The sequence below is a fragment of the Notolepis coatsorum genome (assembly GCF_963971535.1).
Source record: "Notolepis coatsorum genome assembly, chromosome: 9".
NCBI lineage: Eukaryota > Metazoa > Chordata > Actinopteri > Aulopiformes > Paralepididae > Notolepis > Notolepis coatsorum.
Window position 1 is genome coordinate 26,384,097 of NC_140173.1, and position 19,034 is coordinate 26,403,130.

General features: G+C 42.5%; 1 protein-coding gene across 2 annotated transcripts in view; it reads right to left on the bottom strand.

The window, feature by feature from the left end:
* Window positions 1-19,034, bottom strand: part of LOC311234354 (G2/mitotic-specific cyclin-B2-like) — a 52,162-nt gene that overhangs the window by 15,726 nt on the left and 17,402 nt on the right. Inside the window, exons 6-8 of one of the 2 annotated variants that reach the window (XM_084321506.1) lie at window positions 10,716-10,856; window positions 8,928-9,038; window positions 7,124-8,009 (exon numbers count right to left, since the gene is read on the bottom strand). In XM_084321506.1, the coding sequence (XP_084177632.1) occupies window positions 7,899-8,009; window positions 8,928-9,038; window positions 10,716-10,856 (363 nt within the window). In that variant the 3' untranslated portion in view covers window positions 7,124-7,898. Of the gene's footprint in view, window positions 1-7,123; window positions 8,010-8,927; window positions 9,039-10,715; window positions 10,857-19,034 lie in introns of those variants that run through there. The other variant, XM_084321507.1, reaches the window with a different exon arrangement.

Sequence of the window (19,034 nt, forward strand, 5' to 3'; positions counted from 1 at the left end):
AAAGAGCCACTTTTTCCCCCTCCCACAAAATTAAATGCTCAGGGAACCTATTTACCCTTAAAATGAAGATAACAGTGTATAACATTTTATATATCCCCAAGCATACCCCACATTTAGCATAAAACGCCTGACAATTGCATACCCAAAGTAATTTGCGATTTATTATACTAAATTATACACAGTTTGTTGCATTAATGGAATAACAAAGCAACAAAAAGAAAATGTTTGACTTTTTATTGCCGTTTTACCTGTTATAACAAAGGAAAACCTCAAACTCTTATGAAGGAGAAAAAAATACTGGCTGTGTAGACCTATTTTTAAATAAAACACAGAAGGAGACAAAACACTGGTGTCTGTAGACCGACTTTGAAATAAAACCCTGAACGTCCTTCCCTTATTTGTGGAACATTTATCAAATAAAAAGTAGTCCACTTTTTCCACAAAAAAAGACCACCATGTGTAGACCTACTTTGAAATAAAACCCTGAACTAAGCAGCTCTATTTGAGTCCTTCCCTTATTTGTGGAAAATCTATAAAAGAAAGTACATTTTTCGTTGTTCGCAAATTTCACACCACATATCAGGCATACAGGTAAGCATGCATCGTTAGTCATGAAAGCAAATTAATTTGTCCACGCTGAATTAAACCCTCTATTTTCCTCAGACTCCTTTTTTTGGATTTATCCATGGTTAGCTTACTAGGGGGTCGGAAACTCAAGATTAGCCACTTGCAGACGGCAGGGAGAGGCGCTGGGTGTGACGTACTGTATATTTTAGTTGATGAATATTTTTTTTGGGGGGGGGCAGGGAGCCGCAGCTGATTGCCGACCCCTGGTCTAGGAGGTCATTCTGTAAGAGATAAGCAGTAAGTTGGTTGGATACAGCACGTTCAAGTGTTTTAGAAAGGAAGGAGAGAAGAGAGACAGGACAATAGTTGCCTATGACGGTAGGGTTCAGGTTTTTTTTTTTTATGAGGGGCGTGACTCTGGCTTGTTTCAGGGAGGTGGGGACCACCCCCGGGTTGAGTGAGGAGTTGATGGTTGCAGTTAGGAATGGGAGGATGTCTGGTGCTATGGTCTGGAGGAGTGGGGAGGGTAGCTGGTCCAGCTGGCATGTAGTTGGACGGTTCGACGTTACCAGGGTCAGGGTCTCGGCTTCTGTAATGGGAGAGAAAGATGACAGAGTGAAGGATGAGGTTCTCGATTCAGTATTTGGAATGGGTGGGGGTTGGGAGAAAGCGCTGCGGATGTTCTCCACTTTTTCCTCAAAGAAGATTGCGAAGTCTTCGGCAGAGAAAGATGAGGGGGGGGGGGGGGGGGAGTGAGGAGGGAGGACATGGTAGCATGTAGTTTGCGAAGATTCTTGGCAGAGGCCTCGATCCTATGGTGAAAGTAAGAAGCTTTGGCATTAGTAATGGTTTTGGAGAATGTTAACAAGAGGTTGTGATATGTGTCGATGTCAGCAGTGAGGCGTGACTTTCTATACTTCCTCTCAGCCGCTCTCAGGACCGGTCTTTGTTCTCTCACTGCATCCGTCAGCCATGGACTGGGTGGGGAACGGCGGGCAGGTTTCTCAACGAGGAGACAGAGCTTGTCGAAGGAGGTTGCAAGGGCTGAGAGGAGGGTGGAGGTTGCCATCTCTGTGGGGAGAGCAGAGAAGGTGTCACTCAGAGGTAGAGCGGATAGTATGTCAGAGGAGAGGGTGGAGGGGGATAGGGAGGGCAGGTTGCGTCTGAGTGAGACGGTTTGAGTTGGGGTGAAGACCTTTCGGTTAAGCATGAGTTAGTGAGAAGGATATGAAGGAATGGTCAGATACATGCAGGGGAGTTACCGTGGTGTTAATGATGCTGGAGTTACGGGAAAATATGAGATCCAAGGAGTTGCCTGCTTTGTGGGTGGGAGGCATGGCAGTGGGAGTCAGGTCAAACGATTGACAAATGACTGACTGAGATGAGTCAGGCAGGTTGAAGTCACCCAATAGAAGGAGAGGGGTACCATCTTATTATTATTAGGGTTATTAGCCCCCTAACTTTTGATTGCAAAGTCTGACATTGACCCCCTTTTCAGGAGTTGACCTAGAGCCCACCAAGGTCATGCATATCAAGTTTGGTCAATGTCAGACCTTGCAATACACTGTAAGGCTACTGTCCTGCCTCACTTCCAGTGATGAAGCTAAGCTATGCTAACGGAGCGTCTATTCCCAAAGCTAAAATGCACGCACAGAGACAAAAAAGGTATGTATCTTCTTGTCCAACTCCAGGGAAGATGTTAAATAAGCTAATTTCCCAAAATGTTGGAGTTCCCCTTTAACTACAACAAGCAATGCCGTTTGTTATTCAAGATGAGGTCGGACTCTGCACTGACCGATGTTTATTGTGCTGCTTTTATAAAGCCTCAAATGACTGCTTACAATATTTCATGAAAGCAAAGTGTTTAGTTTGTCTAAGATCTAAAAAGGTTTAAACTTTACAGCACTGACAAAGTTGAACAAAGTGCTGTACAAGTCCCACAACATAAATAAATATATATTTTTTTAATTTCTAAGCTTCGAATTAAAATCAAATCTCGGCCACGAGGCTTCGAATTCCAATTTTTTTTCTCGAAGGTCAGCCCTAGTGAATGATGTCCTTCCCAGTCTGGCTAATGCGCCTCCAAGACTACAGACTGGGCGGTCGATTAGGTGTTCCTGGCACCGCCAACTGATTCATCAAAGCTAATTCATCCCATTGTGACATCATCGAGGGGAAGCAATTCTGAACATCTTATTTGGGCTGGTTAATCAAAGATGTACGTATACCCTGGCCAACCTATCACCCCCCCCCCCCCAGGATTGAAACAACATTTCAGAATGTCAAAACCATTCAAAGATTAGGTAAAAGTTTGGGATGCTCGATATTGGCTTTTTTACCGATATTGTCCAACTCTTAATTTCCGATACAGATATATGCAGGGTTTCCCCCCCCAAAAAACAGAATGTCAGGTAATTAACATTACATATCTCTTGTTGTGGAATTAACACAACATTATGCATACTTTTGACAATAAATAAAATCTGAATTTGTTCTTACTTGCCTGGGTAAATAAAGGTTATAGAAATGTAAAAAAAACGATACTTTCCGATATCACATTTTAATGCCAATATCGGTAGGCCGATAATATCGGACATCCCTAGGTAAAACCCATTTTCCATAATATGTCCTCTTTAATATTTGTGTACTGAAAATATAATTTTTGGGAAAAGGAACACAAATGCAGCCATTTTAAGTTATAATTCCTCTGCCATACGACTTCCTTTCTAATAGCCACCGACCTTAGAAATTAAACTGGTTGAATTCATTCTGACAGCACAGTCATGTCTGAAAATGTATCACAGCCAGTGAGTCTGCCTCTGCAGTCAGTTTTATGTTGTCAAGGATTGCCCCTTGTGGTGATCTAGAGTAATGCACCTTGTTAGGCTACAGCAGATTTAAACCTTTTCAAGTGTCAAGTCCCTAATAAAGTGTTCCTTTATTAATCCCCTTGGGGAAAGGGGAGGTACAGGCAGAAAAGACAATAATATCAAGTAATGGAGTAGAACAAGGACCCCCATTGGATTTTTTTGACAAGACATTCCTTTATTGATCCCCTTGGGGATGCAGGCATCATAGAAGCATGGGGAGGGGTACAGGTACACATGTGATAGAACACAGATACAGGTCATAAAATTATAGTACAGTACAGTGGACAAGTAAAAATACATATAGAATAAAAATAGGCGGTGTAAACAATATAATTAATTCCCGAGTATGCACATATGGGCAAGTAGGCAGTGTAAATACCGTAATTCCTCTAATAGTAACCGGTATTCAATAAAAAACCGGGTCTCTATTAATGACCGGGTGCGCTGTTGAGCTAAGCAATTATAAGCCGGCCTCCTAATACAAGCCGGGTTTCATGTATATTAGAGGAATTACGGTATTTCCCGGGGTTACTATTAGAGGAATTACGGTAGGTCAAGGTGCAGATGATTTGCCCTCTGTTATATTTGCCTTACAATAAATATAATCTAAAAAAAATTACACAGTATACACATAAGGTGCAGTATGTATGCCGTGATACACTTCATACATTGTCCGTTTAGGTGAGAGTCACTCGCACACACGCCATAACCGTCTATACTGTAGCTGAAGAGATAAGTACTATAGAGTGAATAGTCCCTCTTGTAAATTGTCTCATTACGTTAACGTCTAATGAATGAAATGGTGAAATTAAACTATTGCCCTAACTGTGCTCCTCCTGTCTTGACACTAATACACTGTCTTCTTTGGCTAATCTGCTGCCTTGCCCTAAAGTTCCTAAACGACCAGGTAGGAGGTTGTTAGTCCGACGGTGAGCTCACAGCTCACCACTTAACCGTTTCACTGCCACACGACAGAAGGTTAACCCTTTACTATCGACTGTCGCAGTCGGTTGTGTGATAGTAAAGGGTTAACTTTCTGTCGTGCGGCAGTGAAAGGGTTAACCTGTGAATTGTCGCAGTGAAGGGGTTAACGTCAAATAGGTATGATCACTCAAGCCACTGCGGTGGGCTCCATGTCATCAGATGAAGTAGGATAACCAACCGTTGTGAGTAACTGACAACTGTAAAACATTCTGTTGCAAAATCGACTTCTCATCTCAACAGCGAGGGGAAGGAGAGTCCCTGACTAGCTTCCATGATCAATAATACCCCCAATTGTGGTGCCGCTTCACTTGGCTCAAATGGGGAGGGTGGGCTACAGGGCCACCGCAAGGGGCGTGCGGTCGCACTGGGCCTTATACAAATTTTAATAAATAGAATCAGACCTAAAATCTAGTTTTGCTTACATGCTTATATATTTCACATTGTTTGTAGAATAGTGTAGACACGTGAATGTGTCTGACTTGTTAATCATAACTGCTTCAATGGACCGTTTACTTTTGTGCCCGGCAAAGCATCGTGGGAGGACTAACATTAGGGGGAGCTGGTTGGTGTCGGTCTGGTAGTCGGTAGAGAGATGTGAAGATGACCGGTATTATCCACGAGGGGGTACAGGTACGGGGTCTCTATTTTTGTGGTTCTTAGCACTGAATTTTGAGGAAAGGCTGCATCAAAATAACTGTTTTGTTTCGTAGTGATGTTTCAAATTGCCACTATTCACAAGAGCTACCGTTTCTTGGCATATTAGGCACATTGGTTTGGTGCTGGGAGGATGCATGCATATTTTTCAGTCCATATTTTTCTACTAACTGCCTGCTGGCGAAACTAGGCTACTAGCTACATTTATCTCACGGAGATACTGTAAAACTGGGAACGAGGTTACTAGCTACAGTACCTGCAGATTAGACTACCTGTAGATGTGCTCGCTCTGACTCGGACCCGCTGAAAGAGACAACACTCATTCCGTGAAAACCCGCCCTACTCTGCTCTGATTCGCAGACTGTGGGTGGGGGGGAGAAACGCTGACGGGACGCTGAATGTGATTGGACCAGAGTAGACCGACACAGACCGAGCACTGCTTGCAGAGGAGACAGCGGAGAATTTCGAGAATGCCTGCCATACGCACTGGATATATTTTCCTTCCACTTGGTATCACTCCGAAATCACGTTTCAACCAAGTCACTAACGTAACGTTGCCGTCATGAGCCTGCGCTATGGTAGCCTACAAGAAAATAAATAAAACATCCAACTCGCACACTCTGTAACAAGTTGCGCGCGGGCCGCACTAACACTAAACTTTGATGTCAAGTAGGGGGCCGCAAAATATCATCCAGCGGGCCGCAATTGGCCCGCGAGTTTGAGACCCCTGGCTTAAACCTTCTCACGTGGCAGTTTCAGCGGATATATCCTTCAACACAACCGTGCACCGGGGAAAAGGGTGGCTTGTTTTCCTTTAACTTATATCCCTTTCAGCAATTCAGTAGCTAATGCAACTCATCCCATTCGGTGTTTAGCTCAGCCAGGGAGGATGGAGACTGCCAGCTAGCTAGCTGACGTTACTTTCTCTGTCAGACTTGGGTGTGTTCCGCACAGCTGCAACTTGAGTAACACTTTCCTCGTAAAGAAGTATCTTCAATGGTGAGTGAAAAACAAATCAAATTTTTTATATTTAGTAGCTCTGTAGCTGTGTTAAGAATAGTTTGACTTGCATGCCCAGCCTCTGGCTATTTAAGAATACGTTGATTTGTATGCCCAGCCTCTGGCTACCAGCTGACAGGCAGAGCTGCGTTTGTAATGGCTGTTCTAGACATGTAAAAAATATAGATTTAGCTCTACAAACAACCTCACGCACAGTTGAACATTGTTATGAGAAGCTGGCCTTATAGAGTGATATTAGACGGATCCCAGTGGCCGCGAAAGTGGCAAAAATAAGTATTCATTCATTAAATTAATCATCTTTTTTTTACCTTTATTTCGCACAGCCAGGGCCTCGCATTTCTCCCAGACGGCACTGGTGGGCTACATATAATAATAGTCTTCAGCCATGAAGCCTTATTCAGATATTTGGGTGGAGCAGGGAGATTCACACACAACCGTGATGCTAATAAAATATTTCCTCGTCGTCTTTTAAAATCAGTCCTGTATTGTTCATTATATGGGAACCTGTATAATAACTACAATTGATCTTACTGCGCAAATTATAAACCTCCAGTCAAGCATCAATAGTTAATGAATGGCTGCCTGCCTTTGTGGCTGACCTCACCCGACCTTTACTCGCAGCAAAACACAAACCACTGATTTGTATGTAAATTGCTCTTTTCTCCCAGCATCCTTCGCTCCTCTTAAGGAAAACTCCAACATTTTGGGAAATTTGCCATCTACCCTGGAGTTAGACAAGAAGATATATACCTTTTTTCTCCTCTGTGCATGCAGTAGGAGTAGGAAGAAGAGCACTGTTAGCCTAGCATCAGTCACTGGAAGTAGGTTCCTCCATTAGCCTAGTTCCCAACGTCTTCCTACTCCTACTGCATGCACAGATAAGAAAAAAGGTATGCATCTTCTTGTCTAACTCCAGGGTTCCCAAAATGTTGGCGTTAAGATACATACCTTTTTCTTCTCTGTGCATGCAGTAGGAGTAGGAAGACGCGCATCGTTAGCCTAGCTTAGCGTCAGTCACTGGAAGTAGGTTCCTCCATTAGCCTAGTTCCCAACGGCTTCCTACTCCTACTGCATGCACAGAGGAGAAAAAAAGGTATGCATCTTCTTGTCTAACTCCAGGGTAGATGGCAAATAAGCTAATTTCCAAAATGTTGGAGTGTTCCTTTAGGGCATCAGTGATGCAAAATGACTAAAAGGTCAATCGCATGTACAGTCTGCGGAACAATAGTAAAAAAAGAGGACCGCAAATAATATCGCCAACATTTTGAGAAATACAACCTATTTACCATCTAAGATTTGTCTCCCAACAACTTCTTAACCTCTAACAATCTTCTAGATCAGTAGTTACTTAAAATGAGCAAAATGCTGTTTTAATTAAGTGCTACTTTGAAACATTTACATCTAAAATCACAAGGCCTAATAGGCCACCTCCCACGGGCCATGACAGAAGTTAATAAATAATGGTATTAGGAATACATTTGCCTCCTGTGTGAACTGTGCATAGCTGAATAGACTGTATTTTAACATCGGCCATATGGTGGTACTTGGAGAGCCAGCTGCGTTCTCAGGTGGTACTTGGTGTAAAGGTTGAGAACCACAAGAAACTCGACTAAAAGAAAATGTAGCCATTCATAAATACAAAAGAAAAATACTTCTTAAAATTAGCAAAATGCTGTTTTAATTAAGTGCTACTTTGAAACATTTACATCTAAAATCACAAGGCCTAATAGGCCACCTCCCACGGGGGGGGGGGGGATCCAATAAAGTGCCAGATAAAATAAAAAATAAAATAACGAAGCGACCTCAGAGGTTATCCAGCAGGGCAGCAGCCATGTCCTTGATGAGGGACGACTTGAGCTGAGGAATGAGGCTGATCCTCATCAGTTTGCTGTTAGAGTACTTGTTCCTCACAGCCTGGTTGGAGAGGTGGAGGAGAATTAGACAACAGTTAAACATCATGGTCAACATAGTCAACGAAATAATTCATGGGTCATCACAGTCAGAGTTCATAGGGCCATGAAACTGCCTCACACGATGAGAACCATGTAAACATTCCATTCCCAGTAAAAAGAAAAGGACCCAAAAAAAATGGAGACGAGTGGTTCAGACGGTGACGATTACCGTACTTTTCGGACTATACGCCCCCATTTTTCGACCCTGCGGCTTATATAACGGTGCGGCTTATATGTGGACAAAACCCGAAAATCGAAATATTGCTTTTTTTACTGCATTGAAATGTTATTCATCTGTTCCCTTATTTGCTAAACTTAATACAAATGAGTTAATTCTTGTTATTTGTCCGACAGTATTGTGTCCCAATGGGAGTCATTCTCTGTAGAGGTGGGAACTTAAAGCTCAATATAAGAACGGCCATGCACCACCACCCACAGAATCGAGAAAGAGCAATCAATCTGTCAATCCTTTCCGTGTCCGGGCCGGGTGAGGTTTCCCGTGTTAAGTCAAATTAAGCTGCAGGCTCGACTCCTTACATATGGTAATTAAACATTAAAACACATGCGGCTTATAGTCCAGTGCGGCTTATATATGTACACATCATTCAATTTAGCTGCTGCGGCTTATAGTCAGGTGCGGCTTATAGTGCGAAAAGTACGGTAGATAAGTTTCTAGTTTGTAGACTGCCGTTCCAAGACATGCCCGACACATCTTTTCCAGGGCATAGTCTATACACCCCCACCGTTCTGTTTCTCAAAATTACTTTGTTTTGTGTGCACGTGCGTTTGTGGGCCCATTGCGTTAACATGTTTTTATGAAGCATCATTGATTTGTCATCTCATACAAAAGTTACAAGTTACAACATAAGAGGAAACGCACCTGGAACTTAGTTTTGCCGTTGTTAACGGTGACCAGGTTCTTGGCGATGTGCTCCATGATAGGCTTCAGGTGGTCCGCGTCATACGTGGAGTAGTGCTTCTGTGTAGGAGACTGCAGAGGGAAGATCAGAGTTTATGTTTCGCCTGTTGAATACATCAGGTAGCACCCACTCCCCACACTTTATATTTATGGATGAAGGATTGCACTACAACTCGTACACCTTACTGTAAATTGTACCTAAAATTGTACCTCATCCCATTTCTGCTTTGCACTAGATAGTACTGTACATTAGTACACTGCATAGTATTGTGTATTGTATATTATATGGTAACTCAGAACATTGTACATATGTCTATACCGAACACTGTGACCTCATTTTTCTTCTTCTAAATTCATGCTATATTATGTTATTATGTTATTTGATACTATCTTGTCTAGCACAGTCTCTGGAGCGTAACAGTAAGAAGCATTTTGTATGAAAGTATTCTGTACTTCTGTATGACAACTATTAAAGAACTTGAACTTGAACTTGAGGTTTAAAGCAGAGCATCACATTAAGAAAAAAAACAGCCACCGTGTGAATATGGTTAATGGCGAGACAACGGGCAAAAAGACCCAATCATACGGGTCTGACGGCCAGATCAAAGTGTACCATCAACTCAAGAAATGGGGGGTGGGGGGGTCATAGTCCAAATGGACAAACTAGGTGCTTGTGGAGAGAAGCCCTCCTACCTCCTCTATGAGGAGCACCTTCAGCCATACTCATCTCCCCCACACAACGCTAGGGCTGTACCAAATAGTTCGACGCTTCATAACGTTGACATTAGATTATAGTCTATTCATTCCGTTTAAACCAATGGGGTTTTTCATCACAGTTGCAGATAAATATTAGGCTACATTAGGCTACACTAAAATCATAAGAATTCAAATAAAACAATCATAAATGATGTAGCCTATCGGCAACCGCTTGGCACCATCACTTCGTACCAACCGTGCCCTTATTGGATTATTTATGTTGACGAAACTTGACAAGTTATATTAATTAAAGAAAATTGATTTAATAAAAAAAATAAGACTAAAGACTAATTTAATCAGATTAATCACTTTATTCAAATTGAGGATTTTATTTTATGCATGTCATAAAATATGACGACATCATTCTAAAACGTCAATAGAAGCTTCGAATGTAAAAAAAAAAAAAATGACATTCGGTACAGCCCTACAAATCGCCTTGGTCAGTCCTTTCTGCTAGCAGCCATCAGGCTCCACAACTGTGGGCAAGGACTGAACTGGCCAACTGCTGGAGAACTATTTTACGAACCATGCATGGCCTCTGGCTTTTATCTACTGAACCCTGCATGGACTCTGGCTTTTATCTACTGAACCCTGCATAGACTCTGGCACATAAGTGTAATTTCCATTGAGCCAACCCAATTTATTTTCTTCCAATTCATAGTCGGGGCAATGGCAAGCTGAAAACGGTTGCACGTGTGGGTACACTTTACAAAGCTAGATGCAGACAACGCTTGCTGCAATATTATATATATTAACAAATTGTTCTAAATAAATAGTAATAGTTAGACACTTTATTTTTTTTTTAGAACCGAGGTAGGTACCGTAGATACAAATTTTTAGAGACTAAAGTACCGGAAAAAGGTACTGTTGGGTACCGGTAACGGTGGTCCGGTACCGGTTCAAATGTGAACAGTACCCAACCCTAACTATCGCACCAATTCAGCAGATTAATTCCCCACAGCATTAAGCACTCCAGCCCCACACCAGTCTTACCCATGGCAGCTCGTCAAGCAGCAGCTGGGAGAGGAACAGGGAGGCAGCAGCGATCTCAGAGGGGTGGTAGTGGACCATGTCGTAGTCCAGGAGGGTCAACTCCATCAGATACTTGGCCAGAGTGTGCCTCTCTGCATCAGCCTAACAGACAAGCAAACAAAACTTAGGATACAGAACTAGATTTAAACGCTCGGCCGCCATCCACCTGGCATGGCATCCAAACACAAATCGGGTTAGGAAATAAAGTATTTAAATGTTTTAACCTCTTAACGTGCAAGGGTCCGGCCACTCTTGAGCACGATTTGCCCACCGGCGCGACGCGTCACTTTGCAGACCTTAGCGGCTCGGGTGTGATTTTTTTTAAATACAATATATATATATATATATATATATATATATATAGAATTAAAGCCCTATTTGTTGCCCGTCGATTGCCGTTTCAGGCTACAAAATATGCCCAGCGGTTCTCGAGTTACATGCCGATATGTGAGGCGTGCGCCAAAGTACACGGCAGACTTTCCCCCCTTCCCCGAGTACCGCCCCGACTCCCGGGGCTCTAGCTCAGTCAATCATCTGGCGATCTCAAAAATTATTGGACAGGGTTGTAACCAATGAGTGGCTTTATCAGGGATCTAGGTGAAGTCACAAGCGAGAGTCACTAATTTCTGAATGGATTTTTATGAAATTTGGACATGTACTGTACTCTAGCAGCGGTTCCCAACCTTTTTTCCCCCAGGGACCCCCAAACATCTGATGAAATTCCTGGACCCCCCCTCCTAATAAAATACCATAAAATACAATTTTTTTGGTCATTTTAATACTTTTTTTTGTCATTTTAATAACAAACTGCTTATACACAGGCATATGCATCATAATTAGACCCACTATGCTTCTTTGACTTGTGCCTTCAATCAACAAATCTCATCTTGCACCATATGTATTTCAAAATGTTGGCCAATATTCAAATCCTGTATTCATCCTCTCAAATCAGGCCCTAATGGTGAACGGTTTGCATTTATGTTGAATGAAGTAAGAATCCACTGCAGTAAAAATATCCTCACCTCGAGTGGTGGTAGTAAGGTTGACTGACATGAGAATGTCCTGCTTCAGATCCTCATTTTCGATATACTGCACATAAACGATGAGCACAGCCTCGTCTGCGACAGTTGTAGTTTCATCAAGTTATATGGCAAATGGACCCTTTCTAAGCTTTTCTGACAGCTGCTGCTCGCAATCACTTGACATCTTATCAATTCGGTCTTTCACTACATTGTTCGAGAGTGGTACTGATTTTAGTTTATCTGCCACCTGTGGGCCGCACAGTTTCTAAACCATTTTGATGCAGGCTGGTTTGATGAGCTGCTCGCTAATATTGTGCGGTTTCTTTGCTTTTGCAATTAAAAGCGAACACTCAAAGGAGGCTTCGGTAGCCTTCTGTAAATCACTGCCACCCCTGCTCCACACTACTAACATCAACAGGCTTGTTCGCCTTGAGAGACTGTTCTTTCCTCCGAAAAAAGTCTGGATCCTTCCCAACGGTTTCTGGGTGCTTAGACGCCTGATGTCTCTTCAGCTTGCTGGGCTTCAGGCTTGAGTTTGCCAACTTTTCTCCACATATCACACACTCAGGTCGTTTGTCTGGTCCCTCAGTGAAGCCCATGGTGATGTAATTTCCGCTATTGCTGTAGGTCCTAACCTTTTTTGCAGATGAGCTACAGTCATCTCCTTTTCGTTTGTCACACATTTTCGCCTCTGACGGCTGACTGCAGACGAGCCGAGAAAGTTAACTAGCGTGCTAGGCTAGCTACGGAAAGTGATAGTCAACTGATTCGCGTTTTAGTGGCTACCCGGTAGCCTACGGTTAACGTTCAAAAATCATGTCTAGATGTTTATTTATTTATCTTTATTTTTTATTGTAGTGGAGAGACTATTCATGCTTCTGATGATAAAAATATGCTAATTAAATATTTATCTGAAAAAAAAAAAAAAAAAAAAATTATATATATATAAAAAAAAAATGCCTCAAATCATCTGTGGTCTGGCGGACCCCCTGCGCCCCCTGGCGGACCCCCAGGGGGTCCGCGGACCCCAGGTTGGGAATCACTCGGAGTCTAGCTCATACCAATTTTTTGGGAAATATTATATTTAGATATTGCAACGACTACAGAAAAACTTGAGTAACAAGTTTCTACAACTCAAGTTCAGACCTATGTTACGCCATTTCATTAGCACTAAAAGTGAATTTTCTTTATTGTATCAGAAACTTCAGAATGTTATCTTTCAAAAGAGACCAGGCTTATGCATTGTGCTATAACAGGGTATCTGCAGGTTTAGCCCAGTCAGATTTAATGCTTTTTAAGACTTTTTAATGCCACTCAGAATTAAATTTAATACCAATTTCACAATAACAAAAATCATGCAACGACACCAATTAGTTTAAGTTTAGGGACACATTGGTCCAAAGATGTTTATTAAAACATAACTTGGAAACTTAAAAATCTTGAACTTAAGGAGTAACTGGATTGGATGAATTTCAACAAAGGGGTGACCAAACATAAATAGCAAATATAGCTATACAAAATATACCAGGGGCCAAGCAGCCACTGTCAGAACACATAACTATTACCACCCTCCCCAGGGTATCAAAAAAGTCAACCAACAAACAAGATTCTTGTGCCGGATCTCCTCTCTGGTAAACAAGAATACCCTGAAGACTCTAACAGGAGCACTCATTCAAGGGTACTACGACTATGCTTGCACCTCATGGTACCAAAGCACATCAAAGGCCCTAAAAACAAGATTACAAACATCACAAAACAAACTGGTCAGACTACTGCTTAACCTCACTCCTAAAACCCACTTTACCCCTGCCCACATTCAAAACCGCTCTTAAAGAGCACCTACGGGAGGCTGCAATTAGAAACTGGGCACCGTAAATGTCCAAACCCCCCCCCCCCCCTCCTAATGTACAGTCTCCTCCCCATCATATGTATATATTTTCTGTTAGGATCTCTGGGTAACAGTACTGTATATTTGCATATCGTATATGTCACAATTGTAACACTACAGTACTATATAGTATACCTGTATGTCATGTATGTCCCTATGCCATTAATGTCATGATGTCATGTATGTTGAGTATGTCATAAATGTCATGTCACTATAATTGAAAATGGGGGACCCTGATGTAAACAAGACACACGTCTTTCTCTGGTCTGCATCCCCTTAACAATTGTGTGTATTGAGCCGTACTGTATTGTACCCATTCTGCAATCTGTTAAATAAAGTTCTCATTCATTCATCCAGTTGTTTTGTTTTTGTGGTTTTGGTTGAATGAATGAATACTTTGTTTAACAGATTGCAGAATGGGTACAATACAGTACGGCTCAATACACACAATTGTTAAGGGGATGCAGACCAGAGAAAGACGTTTGTCTTGTTTACATCAGGGTCCCCCATTTTCAATTCATAGTGACATTTATGACACTCAACATACATGACATTTATGGCATAGGGACATACAGGTATATAGTACTGTACCGTTACATTTGTGACATATACGATATGCAAATATACAGTACTGTTACCCATAGATCCTAACATACATGGGAGGATACTGTACGTCATTAGGAGGGGGTGGGTGGGAGGAAGAAATACATAGTGGGTGAAGCTCTCATCGAACATAAACACAAACGTGTCCTTGTTTACATCCGTGAATAGATTATTTTCAAGTTAAGACCTCAGCTTCAAGCTTTGGCGTGGAGCCGAATGTTATCCGGACTTCTGTTGGTGCAGATGTTATAGTCCTACCTGAGATGGCGCAGCTGGTGTGGAGGCAGGGGCCGAAAATAAATGCGAAATAGTAGTTTGCAGGCGGTTTTTGCAGAGCGCTCAGCATGTGCGACGCGACTGCTCTTTTTTTTGTTGCAGCGGGGCTTGTGATGGTATTTGACTGGGACCAACCATCGCGCAAACAGTGGATTGTCGAGCCAGTTCTCGTTAAATTGGCACTTTCCCATATTAACGAGTGCAAATGCTAAACTAAACGTAACGTTAGCGTTATCGCTTCGCCTTGCTAACGTTAGCTATACTCCGTTGGTTCCCCGGCCAACACATTACACAAGGAGTTGTGTTGGTTCCGCCCCATTCCGGTCTGCGTGATTCTACAACACGGTCAATGAAAAGTCAAACTTTATCTCCCGTTAACCGTTTTCCCCCAGATTTCATAATAAAACATAAGATGACATGGCATTTTATCTTTCCTTTCTATGGCATTTTTAAGACCTCTGAAAATGGATTTAAGACATTTTAAGACAAACTAAGGCCTTAATTATTGATAAACAAATTTAAGACCTTTTAAGACTTTTTAAGGATCCGCGGACACCCTGTATAAGTATAAAATGTTGTCAAGTATGCAGTCCTCAAAAACGAAATGGCCACTTTTTGGGGCGCCTGTTTAAGAGGTTAAAAGAAATGGTCCGGAAGTGGGGGGTGTCACCTTTTAACACCTTCACTGCCACCGTCAGTTGTGTGATAGTAAAGGGTTAACCTTCTGTCATGTGGCAGTGAAAGGGTTAACCTTCGGTTTGTCGCAGTGAAAGGGTTAACCGTTTTGAGAGAGTGAACAGTTTTAAGTACCTCGGAGTCCACATATCCGAGGACTTGACATGGACCACGCACATCGACAGTGTTGTGAAGACGGCACCTCTACTTCCTTAGGCGCCTAAGGAAGTTCCAAGTCACTTTCAGTGCCAACGACGAGATTTCTCGTTATTTCATGCCAACCGACGAGAGATCTCGTTTTTAAGCAATATTTTTTTATTATCGATTTCCATAAATTTTTCATCAATCTAGCCTCACGTTACCAGTGGGGATCTGTCTGAACTCGAACAAGGAAAATACCGCCCCCTATCGTATCTCCGGATGGTACTGCACCCCTTTGGATTAGATTGAATGAAATGCATGGAGAAAAAAAAAAGTCCTGCTTCCACATTTTACTTGTCAGACAAGCAACCGGAGATGATCCAAGTCATTGCCCACCATAGTCTATTTGCCATCCCATTGAGCCCCATTGTGAACCCGGAAATTTCTGAACCACCAAAGTTTTATGATGGATATGGATAGTACGGGTCCCCAGCATTCAGAAACTGCCGGATGCTAAGTTGTAAATGTTGGGCAACTTTTTTTATTTGCATAATTAGCATACATTTGCATAATCGCCTAAATGGGCAAATCTCAGAAACTACTTGATCAATTTCAACAATGTTGGAGTTGTTTTGGGGGTTGTTCAGGATGCTGAATCCATTTATGATAAAGAGAAGAAAAAGTTTCAAAATTGCAATATTTACTGGAATTTACCAAATTTCTACTCATTTTGGTGCCATTTTTTTATGAATTTTCTGTTTATAAATGTTTCAGAAGATGCTGAATTTATAGATAATTTTCATGGAATGTTCAATTGTAAACAGAATGATAATAATAATAACTTTAATTTGTAGAGCGCCTAATGGGGTACTCTAGGCGCTTATGCTTGGTTACTGGGGTAACTGCTGCAGTTGAGCTCTGTCATGAGTCCACGTGGCAGCGGAGCAGTTTGCTGCCACAACTAGAAACTATTCTATTGGATTTTTGTATGTGACTGTTACCTTATAAAATGTCCTCAGAACCCCAGTTCATAGCCTTGACCTAGACTTCAGTGCGCTAATCTTTAATGCAAAACTTCCAAGTGAGTAATGGCTCATTTGCACCATGATCTCATTCCTACTGTGGCAATGAGCAACTACAGCAAATACAGACCCCTGATTTTCAAGGATTGTCGTTTCAATGCAAGTAAGTTGAGAAAATAGAAAGAGATACACAAACTAGTTTTATTACTATCCAATAATAACAAACACTGAATATAATATGATCACAAGCTGTAGTAAGCTAGCTCTTAGGGTTAACGTTAGCCATCTGACGGTAACTAATGTTAATGCATAGCTACAGTAGTTAGCCATGTTAGCAATGTATGTCATGACATGCATGCGTGATTATGACCGGTTATTACCTAGCCTCGCGTCACCAGGCTCTATCCCTCGTCACACAGAGAAGCATCAAGTTTGATTCTAAATATTGTAGAGTATTCATATGGTACTTTTGCTCTACTTAATGTAGAATTGTGTGATAGAAGATCTGAGGCACTGAGGCAGAGAAAGAGACCCAAAAGGTAGGCCTAATGCAAATACCAGTCAAGTTCAATAACATGGGAAATACATGTTTTCATTGGAATAGTGAACAGCCCATCCGAAATGTACATCCTGGCAATGTATCCATATTGCTCTGTAATGTAGAGTGTGTGGTAGTGCAGAGACGGAGGATACAAATAGTGCATTCTTCTTTTGTTAATTTCAGATTGACATGTCAATTAAGAAATGCCTATTCGAGCCCTGTGACGGCAAGGACAATGACTTCAAGACATCTGGACCAAAAGGCATTACAGCTTTGCTTCAGAGGAGTGAAGAGCTTGACGATTCAGCTACAACTGAGACTGTATTGAACATCATTGCTACCCATGGTGTGTCAGCCTCAGCCTCTGTAGTTTGTCACAAATCATGTTATGGCTCTAAGTCTAGAAATGCAACCAAACGCAAGCTCAGCTCATCTGATGGTCAGCTAGGGAAACGTATGTCTCGTTCTCATGCCTTTGAGTTTTCTAAACAATGTCCGTTTTGTGGTATCATTTGCGAACCCAAAGACAACAAACACCCTGATAGATGGAAGCCAGTGAAACAATGCCGGACTGTTGAGAGACCAGGAATGCCATCCTTCAAAAACATCATCTTGTCTAAATGTGATGAGCGCCAGGATCAATGGGCTGAGGAAGTGGCTCTACGGGTAAATGCCATCCTGGACCTGCATGCAGCTGATGCCCAGTATCACACCAAGTGCTACAATGACTTCAAGAGAGTTTCCTCAAGTGCAAGTTCCCAGTGCAGACCGTTTGATAGCTGTTGTCATTGACCACATGAATGCAGACAAGTCATCAACCTGGTCAGAGTTAGATGATATATATGTAGCCAACTCCGGGCACCTCTGCAGTAAGCAGATGCTATCTAACTTGTGTGACTTTTATGGTGATGCTGTAGCTGTCATGAGGGTGGAAGGGTGCCAGACTATTGGTTTTAGACATTCCATGAGTAAGTCACTCAAACTGGTAAAACGAGATAAAACCACTGCCGCTGATGAAGTTATCACCAAGCTTGTGAAGAGAGTGCAAGCTGAGGTGCAGAATATTCCCTTGCACCGTGAATATGACCTTGGCAGCTTCCAGCATGACAAGATCATACAAGCCACAAGTCCATCCCTTTTGAAGTTTGTCTCCTGTCTGGTATCAAAGGAAGGAAAAGTGACCAAACCATCACTTACACTCGCTCAGTGCATCCAGCAGCACATCAGTGGGAGCTGGAATCAGACAACTCTGGGGCTTGCCGTAAGTGCAGAGCTGGTCAAGAATCTTAACGAGCATGGCATTGTCACCACCTACGATGAAGTCATACGGTTCCGGAAGTCAGCTGCCAAATATGCTTCAGAGGAGCCAGAGAAGTATCTGCGCACAGTTGGCTTGGAGAGGCAGATTGGCCCCATCCACAGTTGGGGTGACACTTTTGATCTTGTGGTCTTCACACCGAACGGTTGCCGCACGACTCATGCCATGGCCACTCAGTTTGTGCAGAATCCTGCAGGTATTCTGTTCCCTGGAGGAGCCACTGCTGGTGGTGGGGTCATGTCACTAAAACGACCTTGTCTGACAAAGCTTGATGCTGGGAAACCATCTGGCTCACAAGAGCAGTTTTGTGAACGAACATTACACAGGCCCCAAGAAGATGACACCACCAGCTCTGAAAGAAGTCCCAAGAACTGATGCTATCCAAGATGCCATCACACAGAGTGTGTCAAGAGCACAGAAGAAGGATGCTGCTTGGCTCTCGCAGCTCCACTCTTCCCCTCTTCCCCTGGACTGGTCAGCATACAATACTGTGCAAGATCGCAGTGATGATAACGGAGCTCTAAAACTGAAGACCATAAGTGTCTTTGGACCACTACTTGACTCCCCACCTGCGCACCCTGATACAGTGCTTAGTACCATGGCCTACTTAGACACTCAAGCAACTCGCTATGAGCCAAAGCCATCTAACGTTTGATATGCAGCTGTATGTGGTCGCTTGCCTCATCAAGTGGAGTGATCCGAAGCGATGGCCTTCAGTGACTCTCAGACCTGGGATGATGCACACTCATGTCATTCATCGGCTCAATCAGAAAACTGAAGAGAAGAAGAAGCGC